This window comes from Manis pentadactyla, chromosome 2, assembly GCF_030020395.1.
Source record: "Manis pentadactyla isolate mManPen7 chromosome 2, mManPen7.hap1, whole genome shotgun sequence".
Taxonomy (NCBI): domain Eukaryota; kingdom Metazoa; phylum Chordata; class Mammalia; order Pholidota; family Manidae; genus Manis; species Manis pentadactyla.
The window spans coordinates 172,879,669-172,891,117 of NC_080020.1; the positions used below are offsets into that span (position 1 = coordinate 172,879,669).

Here is an 11,449-nt window from a genome sequence, read left to right on the forward strand (position 1 = left end):
TCAGCAGCAATGTTGACAGAATGCCCACCTTGAAGGCAAGAGCCAGAATAGGGCCAGCAGGTAGTATGGTAGTGGGCAGTGACCTCAGAAGCCATGAGAGCAGAGAGTCACAGCCCACACAAAATGAAGCTGGCAGTGGAAGGTGGAAGTGGTGAGAGACAGTCACATGAAATGGGATGAAGAAACAGACATGGACTACGCTCATTAAGAAACAGACCCAGGCCACCTAGACAAGAATACTCAGGGCAAGAGAAACATGAGTTACTGGCCTCTGAAGTCTCTCCTGGATTACCCTCTCCCTAGCCTGGCTAGCATCCCTAACTTCCTTCCTTCCTTTCTTCAACCATGTCTCTCTTTACACTTTACCTCATTTCCTACAGACAACCTCCCCCGCCATCCCTTTCCTCCCCTCCTTCAGCGGCAAGGCTCCACCCTGTAAGGACATCCCTCACCCATGGTGCTTATCAAGCACAACGGTTGCCTTAGGCATGCCCTCCATCACGGTCCCTCACAGAAGACCCTTCCCACCCTCCCACCACTGTCACTCACAATAAACCCGCACTTCGGATCAAAAGCGAAGGTGCCACAAGTGAGGAGGTGAGAGGCATTGGCAATGGCGAGAATCTGGACAAAATTGTGACATTCATCCTGGGGGCCAGAGATGGTTACAGAGAATCAGAAGCAGCGGATACAAGGAAAGGCAGGGTAGTGTCAGGACAGTTAGATGCAGCCCTGGGATCAGAAATGACAGGTGATGTTAGAGTCCCTGCCTGGGCCCACTGGGATGGGAGCAATGCAGGGGACCCACACAGTCAGGGTTCGACCAAGGTCTCATTTGACTCAGGAGAGGGCCCAGATTTACACCTACCTCCTTCTTGCCTTTCTTCCTACAGTTCTGTCTGTGGGCTTCAGGCACCATCCAGTCAATCTGAGAAAGGAAAAGTAACCATTTCCCCCAGGTCCTCCCCAGACTCCTCCCAAGTCAGCACAGGTTAAGGCAGTTCCACAATCTCCATCATTAAGATCCCCCTCCCCACGGCACTGGTTTTCAAACTGTGGATCTCCACCCACTACTGAGTAGTGAAATTGCCACCATTATTTTTAATGAAATAAAATCTATCAGAATATATCACATATAGGAGAGCAGACATTGTTTCAAAAAAAGGTTTCTTTAAGTACATAATCTGTGCATAATTGGGTCCAAATGTATTTCTTACTAAGGGGTGGTGAAAAGAGTTTGAAAGCTAGTGCCCTTGAGAAGTGTGATTCTAAGGATTCCTCTCCCCACTGGCACCTGGCCTGGTCACTAGGCCTCCCCCATCATCATGAACCTCCCTCATAGTCTCCCCAGCCACTGTGACCCCCCGCAGGTGAGATAATGAAGTTGATGATCTCCCAATATTCATTTTCATCAACTCCCCCTCCTACCACCAACACTCTTACATCTTTAGTTATTATGAACACTCCCTCACATTCCATAAAACCATGGATTTAATCGCAGGCTTGGGGGTCCTCCCAACTTTCGTCTCTCACCCTGCGGGATCTTTCCCCTGAGAAAGGCAGAGATAAAGCAAAGATGATGTCCCGGGCACCAACATAAAGTGTGTGGGAAGCAGGATCCACAAGGAGAACAGAGTAATTGTACATCTGAGGGACGGTGAACCGGGTGAGATAGGAGTCAGCCTCTGGCAGAAAGAGAGGGTAAGAGGGGAGAATGTTATCAGCCATTGCTTCATAAGGATTGGGTCCGCAAGGCAAAGCCAAAGGGACTAATTTTTGTTTTCTTCTAAGAACCATTTGTTTAGCAGCAACCAGGGGTGAAAACAGAGCCTGGACAGGTCAGCTATCTATCCTCTGGAGAGACAGATAACTGATGAGGTCAGAATATTTAGCACACCAGTCAAGTATGCTTTTTTCTATAAAAACAGAACACTTTTAAATTAACAGCATAAATATTAAGTCTGTGATTTCTATTCATAGCAACATGATACATAATTTGAAAATACCTATAAAGGGAAATGCTTCATTCTTTTCACCAACACATTAGAAGTCTATCTCCTCTCTCTCCCAGTACTCCTGTCCTCCCTTCCCCACCCCCTCCATCTCCACCCAAAGAGGTAGAGTAAAGAAGGCAACTGCTTTGAAAATGAATCAGCCCAAGTTTAAATGTGGCTCTTTTACTTACCAGCTGTATGATCTTGCATAAGTTACTTGCCCTCTCTGAGAATCACTTATCTTACCTGTACCACCATCAATTCTTGATGAAAGAATAAATGAGATAATATATATGGAAGCATCTGACACAAACTACAGGTTTCAAAAATGGTTTCTTTCTTCCTTCCTTAGGCATATGCTCCATTTTGGCCAAATCTAAACCTCATGTCAGCATTCAAAACTCTATTTAAAGATTATAACAAATAAGTTAGCATGAATTTACCTTCTTAGCTCAACCTCTGGCTCTGAGACCCTATCCTTGCACCAATACATCTCTACTCTACTTGCTTCATCTGCTCAGCCACCTTCAAGATTGACAGAATGGCCACTAGCCATTCATTCCTAGATGTACTTTTATGGAGCCCCGCCCACCCCAGCCTCCCACACTCACGCTCATGTCTGTGCTGTATCCCACCTACTCTCTTGTGCTTAATATAAGCCCTGGATCATCCAACCTCCCTTCACGTCCCCAACTCTGCTTCACCTTGCCATCCAGACCTCTCTGGATTCTTGGATACCTACCCAGCCTGGCAACCTCAGTTCCATGCTGCAACTAGTGCTGCAGCACAAACTGAAAGCCTAGGCTCTGACCACAGCATCCCTATATGTCACTGGTCTGAACTTTAGACTATAATTCTATTACCCAGTTGTGCATTTTTGCCAAAGGGTTGTACTTTCAGTTTCTGGTTCTGTCTGCCTGAGATGCTAACACTCAATGCCCACTGAGAAGAAAGAAAATAAGGTCCATGGTCACACTAATGCCCACATCACCAGAAAGCCTTTAAAGTGTGAATCATTCCAACGACTACTTTTAACCTTATGGCATCCCCTGGCTTCATCCACATCTTTTAAAAGAACCGTATCTCCCTCCTCCTTTCTACCTTCTGAAGACTTTAAAAATCACTTAAACATCATTTTAATTCAACTCATTGAATGGTTTCCCAACAGTCAATGTAGGGAATGAGCAGAGGGATCGGGTACATTGAGGACATTGGGAGGGACGTGGTGAATCCGATAATGGGGAGAACAGAATGGGGTGTGAGGTGAGAAGAATGGGTTAGGGAGATTAGGGCTGTGAGAAGGGGGAAAGCCTGGGGAGTGGGGCAGAACTGATGATCAGGGTATTTGGGAATGCTGAGCTGGAAACCAGAAGGATGGGTGGTTGGAATAGAATTAAAGACCAATGGGTTTGGAAGTAAAATGGGCATCAATCTGGAGTGACGGACATAGGTGTATTACCAGAAGAGAGGAGGAAGAGAGGAAACTTCGAAATGGACGATCTCGGGCACCCCCATGACCTCTCTGGGCCTCAGTGCCCGCGTCTGCACCAAGAGGGGCTTAACTTTCCGGCCGTTCTGCGAATGAGGAGCGGCGGAGCCGCCTGGGCGTGTGGTGGTAGCTGACGCGCGAGGCCGGGGCTGGGGGATCCCGCCCGGGTGCTGGAGGGGAGTGGGCGGTGCGGTGCAGCAAGCCTAGCACGGAGCTGAGGGGCCCCCGGGTGCAGCTGCCCGGTGGGTCTGGAGTGCAGGTGGATGCTGGCACCTGCGGGCGGGACCGGGGCGCGGGGCCAAAGGCTGAGAGCGAGGGCGCCCTCCCCTTACCGGAGATAGGAAGCGAGGTCCTAGGCACCGAGCGGGGAACGCTACCGGACACCGGGCCGCTCAGCACCGCCAGCATCAGCAGCAGGAAAGGCGAGGCCAGAGGCGGCCAGGGGCCCCCGCCCGGCCGCGCGACGGAGACCGGCATCGTCGGTTCCGCAAGGCCCCCTGGGGCGCGCCTTGCAGCCTGCGAGCAGGGCCGCTGCGCCGCGGGCCTCGGCCCCACTCGGATCTCCTCGGCCCGATTCGGTCTGCGACTGCCGGACTAGGCGCAACCCAGTCCCGCCCCTTCAAGAAGGGACCAATGGCAGGGATTATTTCGTCTTCTAACCAATCGGGGTTGATGAAGACGGGGCTAAGGAGAAGCCCAATACAGATAGAGGCGGAGTTCTGTTTTGAAAGTGGGATAGAGGTGTTCACGCTCCAGGTTGTCCAGCGGATTGTTTTGCTCAGACCGCTCCAAAAATTCAAATGCCTGTATCTGTAATAAGAGCGAAAATATGTGGGCACACACACCAAGTTTCTCAAGATTATTACTTTGACTAGCATTTAACAAATAACTGCAAATAGATAATTGTAATGCAAAGTGATTCATGTTTGCTGTAATAACGTTCAATAAGTGCTCAGAGGGATAGGTTTTGCCTGAGCAAGGTTTTTCAGAAGTAACATTTGAACTGAGTGCTCAAGCATGAGTAGGCCTATGAGGGTGAGGGGCAAAGACTGTCTATTGAGATACTCACCTAGATACCCTACAGAGAAGACAAACACAGGGCTTGAGCATAACTCACTATCAGTCCCATCCCAATCCCTGGTCCTTCATCAAGCACTTGCTCCTCCAGTTTATAGCTTTTGCAGGTACTCCTTGCTTTCTCCTCTTTCATTCCCCCATTGTATTAGTTATCTAGGCTGCATAACAAGTATAACAAATTAATATCAGAATTTAGTGTCTTAAAACAATAATAAACATTTATTATTTCTACCAGCTTCACTGTGTCAGGAATTCAGGAGTAGCTTAGCCTGGTGGTTTAGCTCCCAGTCTTTCATGAGGTTACAGTCGAGTTACTGCATGGGGCTGCCGTCACTGAGAGCGTGATTGGGACTGCATGATCCATGCCTGGCAAATCAATGCTGGCTCTTGGCAGTAAGCCTCAGTTCCTCTCCGTATGGATCTCTCTGTGGGTCCGCTTGAATATCCTCACAGAATAGAGTGACTTCCTCAGAGCAAGAAATCCAAAAGAGCAAGATGAAAACCACAATGTCTTTTGTGATTTAGTCTCAGAAGTAACATACAATCACTTCTACCATATGCTACTGGTTACTCAGGCCAACCCTGATACACTGTAGGAAGGGACTACACAAAAATAGAATACAAGGATTTATGAGGGCCATTTTGGAGTCTGGCTATGATATCCACATTTAAGTAGTCACCATGTCCTGATATTTCTGACTCATAAATAACTAAAATTTATCCTTTCATTTCCATTAACACCATGGTTAAGGATTTAATCATTGCTCACATAGACTATGCAATAGTTTTATTAAAAAGAAAAACCTGCCACCAATCTCTCCCCTTGCAAATTACCATCAGGGTACTTGTTTTAAAATGCAAGTTCTGGTTCATTCATTCAGTAGTTATTGAAGACCTACTATATGTCTAGGCATTTTGTTAAACCAGAGATAAGAAGATGATTAGAATATAGTCCCCCAAACTCATTCTATGAGGCCAGCATCACTCTAATACCAAAACCAGGCAAAGATACCACAAAAAAAGAAAATTACAGACCAGGATCCCTGAGGAACATAGATGCAAAAATACTCAACAAATATTAGTAAACCGAATTCAAAAATACATCAAAAAGATCATCCATCATGATCAAGTAGGATTTATTCCAGGGATGCAAGGATGGAACAACATTCAAAAATCCATCCACATCATCCACCACATCAACAAAAAGGACAAAAACCACATGATCATCTCCATAGATGCTGAAAAAGCATCTGACAAAATTCAACATCCATTCATGATAAAACCACTCAATAAAATGGGTATAGAGGGCAAGTACCTCAACATAATAAAGGCTATATATGGCAAACCCACAGCCAACATCATACTTAACAGTGAGAAGATGAAAGCATTTCATTTAAGATCGGGAAAAAGACAAGGATGAGCATTCTCCCCACTTTTATTCAACATAGTTCTGGAGGTCCTACCTATGGCAATCAAACAACACAAAGAAATAAAGGGCATCCAGATTGGTAAGGAAGAAGTTAAACTGTCACCATTTGCATATGACATGATACTGTACATAAAAAACCCTAAAGAATCCACGCCAGACTACTAGATCTAATATCTGAATTCAGCAAAGTTGCAGGATATAAAATTAATACACAGAAATCTGTTGCATTCCATCTCTATACACTAATGATGAACTAGCAGAAAGAGAAATCAGGAAAACAATTCCATTCACGATTGCATCAAAAAGAATAAAATACCTAGGAATAAACCTAACCAAGGAAGTGAAAGACCTATACTCTGAAAACTACAAGAAACTCATGAGAGAAATTAAAGAAGATACCAATAAATAGACACACATCCCGTGCTCATGGATAGGAAGAATTAATATTATCAAAATGGCCATCCTGCCTAAAGCAATCTACAGATTTGATGCAATTTCTATCAAAATAGCAACAGCATTCTTCAATGAACTAGAGCAAATAGTTCTAAAATTCATATGGAACCACAAAGGACCCCAAATAGCCAAAGCAATCCTGAGAAGGAAGAATAAAGCTGGGGAATTATGCTCCCTAACTTCAAGCTTTACTACAAAGCCACAGTAATCAAGACAATTTGGTACTGGCACACAAACAGACCCATTGACCAATGGAACAGACTAGATAGCCCAAATATGAACCCAACCATATATGGTCAATTAATATATGATAAAGGAGCCATGGATATACAATGGGGAAATGACAGCCTCTTCAACAACTGGTGTTGGCAAAACCAGAAAGCTACATGCAAGAGAATGAAACTGGATTATTGTTTAACCCCATGTACAAAAGTAAACTCGAAATGGATCAAAGACCTGAATGTAAGTCATGAAAACATAAAACTCTTAGAAGAAAACATAGGCAAAAATATCTTGAATATAAACATGATCAACTTTTTCCTGAACATATCTCCTCAGGCAAGGGAAACAAAATAAAAAATGAACAAATAGGACTGCATCAAGCTAAAAAGCTTCTGTATGGCAAAGGACACCATCAGCAGAAGAAAAAGGCACCCTACAGTATGGGAGAATATATTTGTAAATGACATATCAGACAAGCAGTTAACATCCAAAATATATAAAGAATTCATAAGCCTCAAGACCCAAATAGCAAGTAACTCTATTAAAAAATGGACAGAGGATCTGAACAGACAGTTCTCCAAAGAAGAAATTCAGATGGCCAGCAGGCACATGAAAAGATGCTCCACATCACTAATTATCAGGGAAATGCAAATTAAAACCACAATAAGATATCACCTCACACTAGTAAGGATGGCCAACATAGAAAAAACTAGGAACAACAAATGCTGGCGAGGATGTGGGGAAAGGGGAACCCTCCTACACCGCTGGTGGGAATGTAAACTAGTTCAACCATTGTGGAAAGCAATATGGAGGTTCCTCAAAAAAGTAAAAATAGAAATACCATTTGACCTGGGAATTCCACTTCTAGGAAATTACCCAAAGAAAACAACTTCTCCGATTCAAAAAGACATATGCACCCCTATGTTTATTGCTGCACTATTTACAATAACCAAGATATGGAAGCAACCTAAGTGCCCATCAGTAGGTGAATGGATAAAGAACAGGTGGTACATATACACAATGGAATACTATTCAGCCATAAGAAAGAAACAAATCCTACTATTTGCAACAACATGGATTGAGCTAGAGGGTATTATGCTCAGTGAAATAATCCAGGCAGAGAAGGACAAGTACCAAATGATTTTCCTCATTTGCAGAGTATAGCAACGAAGCAAAACTGAAGGAACGAAACAGCAGCAGTCTCACAGATTCCAAGAAGGGACTAGTGGTTACCAAAGGGGAGGAGTGGGGTAGGGCGGGTGGGGAGGGAGGTAGAAGGGGATTGTGGGGTATCATGATTGGTGCATATGGTGTGTGTGGGGTCACTGGAAAGACAGTGTAGCTCAGAGAAAACAAGTAGGGACTCTGTGGCATCTTACTACACTGATGGACAGTGACTGCAATAGGGTATGGGTGGGACTCGATAAGAGTGAATGTAATAACCACCTTGTTCTTCTTGTGAAATCTTCATAAGAATATATATCAATAATACCTTAATAAATAAATAAGTAAATAAAAAGCAAAAAAAAAAAAAAGAATATAGTCCCTGGTTTCAAAATGCTTCAAAAGTCTAGAAGGGAGAATAGACATTTGAGACTGGTATGTCAAATCCTCTCTCTTAAACTTTCTAACACACCGGCCTCAACACAGGATCCTCCTCTGAGGTTCTTCATCTGGCACTGATGCATGCCTCTCCCTAGCTGCTCCTCAGCAATTTAGTCTAGGCCTTAGTCCCTCCTCTGACCTAAGTTTAGGTATTGATTCTTGTTTTTTGAATTTTTCAAATTTTTTGACAGCAACACACAATAAGAACTTCTTTTTACATTGCAACCTAGGCGCAAATAAATACATTCATAATATACTAGTGAAGTAAATTTTCACAAAGTCATACTTACACTACGTTTCTTTACTTCAGGAGCTAAACCCTCACATTTTCTATTGTATTGCATTTTATTCCATTCCATTTTTTTAAATGTTGGCTGAAACCCACTAAATTTATTTTACTACCTATTAAGGGGTTGAAAGCCCCACTTTGAAAAAAGCCATATATTTTATTTTCTCTTCAGGTTCTAACACACACATTCAACTGCATATTAAACATCTCTACTCAGTATCCCACAGGCACCTTGATTTCTATGTGTCCACTGAACTGTCATCCTCACTCTAACACCAGCCTGGGTAACTGGGTAAATGGTAGAACCAATGTTTCCTATCTCTGTACATAGCATCACTATCTTTCCAGCTGTCCAAGCTAGAAAATTTGCATTTATTATTCAATAAATATTCATTGAATGCCTACTGTGTTCTAGGCTCTGTCACTCTGGATTCTTCCTAACCAATCCAATTCCTCACCAAGACCTATTACTTTTAACTCATAAATTTCTCTACCACATCTCTGCATCCCACACTAATTGAAGCAACCATCATCTCTTGTCTGCGCTACTTCCCACTCCAGTCTTGCTTGCATCCCCAGCCACCACTACCCCAACACCAGCCCCCAGCCCTTCTGCTTAAGACAGATAGAATGTTCTCTCCAGTACACAAGCTAGATCATGTCACTCCTCTGCTTAAAACACTTCAGCCCAGCTCCCCACCACATCCAAAATCCTTTATATCGTCTACAAGACCTTACATATTCTGACCCCTTGCCTACCTCTTCCACATACTGTGCTTCAGACTATCTGAGCTTCATTCCCTCAGAATCCCCTCTGCATTGAATGCTCTCCATGTCCCTTGCTTGGCTGACTCCTATCCACTCTATTGATTCAGATCAGAATGATAATCCCTTTCTCCAGAAACCATGCCCCAATTCGCTAAGTCTATGCTTTTCCTATGTGCTCCTGTAACTTCGTGCTTCTCCTGCTGTAGTCCATATCACACCACAATGACATTGCCTAAGTATTTGTCTGTCCCCAATAGACTTTAATCCCCAGAAGGACAGAGATTATTGTATTCTCAGAGCCTAGCTCAGTGCCTGGCATATAGTAGGTGGTCGATAAATATTTGGTCAAAGTTTGTTTAATATCTCCATTAATGCTTATTACATTATCTGAAATTACTCGTTCAAATATTCATGTGTTAGTCTGGGTCCTTCAAGAAGCAAATGTCAAGATGAGTTTAAATGTACAAGCATTTTATTAGGGGAATAGCAGTGAGAGATATTGAAGAAGGAGCCAGGAAAGGCTTCAAGAGCGGTCAGATGTGATGCAAGTCTGACCCTAAGTGAAGAAGAAAGGGAAGGAAACTTCCTAGATTGAGAATTCAGCAAGGCTAAATTCCATCAGAGGAGTCCTACATCTCCTAGGAACAAGTCTGCCTTAGTATCCCACCACACTTAGTCATTGACGAGGAGCAGCCTGTGCGAAGTGTGATCTCCACAAACACAGCAGTGGATTTCTAAGGCAGCAGCTGATGCCTTTGATCAGTTACCCTGTTAGACTTGAAAGTCTGCAAGGGGCTTTCTAAGCACAGTTTGTCACTCTCAGAATTTAACAGGGTCTTCTCTTCAGGGAATAATGTCATAGTCCCCCATGTCTGGAGTTCTTGACATATTTTTCAATAAATGCTACTCCAGATGGATAAAACAACTTATAGAAAGACAGAGAGAAATTTATTGCAGCTGGGAGCAATGGGTGGTATGGTTTGGAATTAGAATAAGGATATATTATCTGAGTTGAGAATGGTACAGTAGGTGAAATGAGTTATAATGGACCTTATAACCAAACACACACACACACACACACACACACACACACACACACACACGTTCACATACAGTTTTAAGCCAAAGAAGACATAATCAAATATATTTTTACAAGGATAATTCTAACAGTGTATAGGATGGCCTGGAACTTAGAGACAGGAAACCTAATTTGGACTATGGGAAAGAAGACCTGTGGAGAAGCTACCCTTTATATTGAAATACAGGATGTCTATTGGACATCAGAATCCAGCACCTGGGACACCAGGTTTAAACGTTCCTGGGTTTACTCTGAGGAGCAGTTGAGAGGAGTGAAAGTGGTTTAGTGGGACTAGAACATGGGCAGGTGACTCTTTTCCGATTGGTTCTAACTTGTCCTGAACCACCCATTGGTAAACTGAGCTCCCTCAACCTGCATCACAGCAGTGAACGGAGGGTTGGGGGAACAATAAAAAGGGAAACAGGAGAACTTGCTTGTCCGTTTCCGGTTTGGTACCAGCACTGTGTTTTCCTCTCTTGCGCGCTAATTCAGAAAATTCCCATTCCACTACACAAAGCTGAAGACGCAGGCCAGCCAACTAAGGACCAGGGCGCTCCTATCCCGGACTGTAGGAATCAACAGCAAGTAAGTGACAATGAGTATGAGTAAAGAGGGACAGACCCTCTCGGAATGTAGAGGTTTGAAAAGATGTGAAAGGACTCGAAGGTAGACTAACCTTAACTTTGGGTAGGTCAGGGCCATTGTTTGTGTGTCCACAGTGCCCCAATCCCAGCACAGTGCCTGTCACATAGTATGCTCTCAACAAATATTCACTGAATAAGAGAGACTGGCTGGCTGGCTGACTGACTGACTGACTGACTGACTGACTGACTGACTGCAAGACTAAGGTTAAAGCCAAGAACGCGACGGGACGCTTCTGTAATGTTTCAAGGCGGGAAGACTGGGTAGCCCAGCGAGGAAGTGTCAGGCTTAGCATAAAATTCACAACGAAGATTCAAACCTCTACCTAAGGACCCAAGCGAGGCTCTCCCCAGGCGCCTGCGGGCCGGAAACCCTGCCCCTGAGAGGAGCCTCAGTTGGACCC

At 44.0% G+C, this 11,449-nt stretch overlaps 1 protein-coding gene across 4 annotated transcripts in view; it reads right to left on the reverse strand.

Moving 5' to 3' along the window:
- Positions 1-4,085, reverse strand: part of SEMA4F (ssemaphorin 4F) — a 28,227-nt gene extending 24,142 nt beyond the window's left edge. Inside the window, exons 1-4 of one of the 4 annotated variants that reach the window (XM_036930676.2) lie at positions 3,816-4,085; positions 1,534-1,685; positions 869-928; positions 550-648 (exon numbers count right to left, since the gene is read on the reverse strand). In XM_036930676.2, coding sequence (XP_036786571.2) covers positions 550-648; positions 869-928; positions 1,534-1,685; positions 3,816-3,960 — 456 coding nt within the window. In that variant the 5' untranslated portion in view covers positions 3,961-4,085. The remainder of the gene's footprint in view (positions 1-549; positions 649-868; positions 929-1,533; positions 1,686-3,815) is intronic. The other 3 variants (XM_036930677.2, XM_036930678.2, XM_036930679.2) reach the window with 3 other exon arrangements.
- Positions 4,086-11,449: the final 7,364 nt, after the last annotated feature.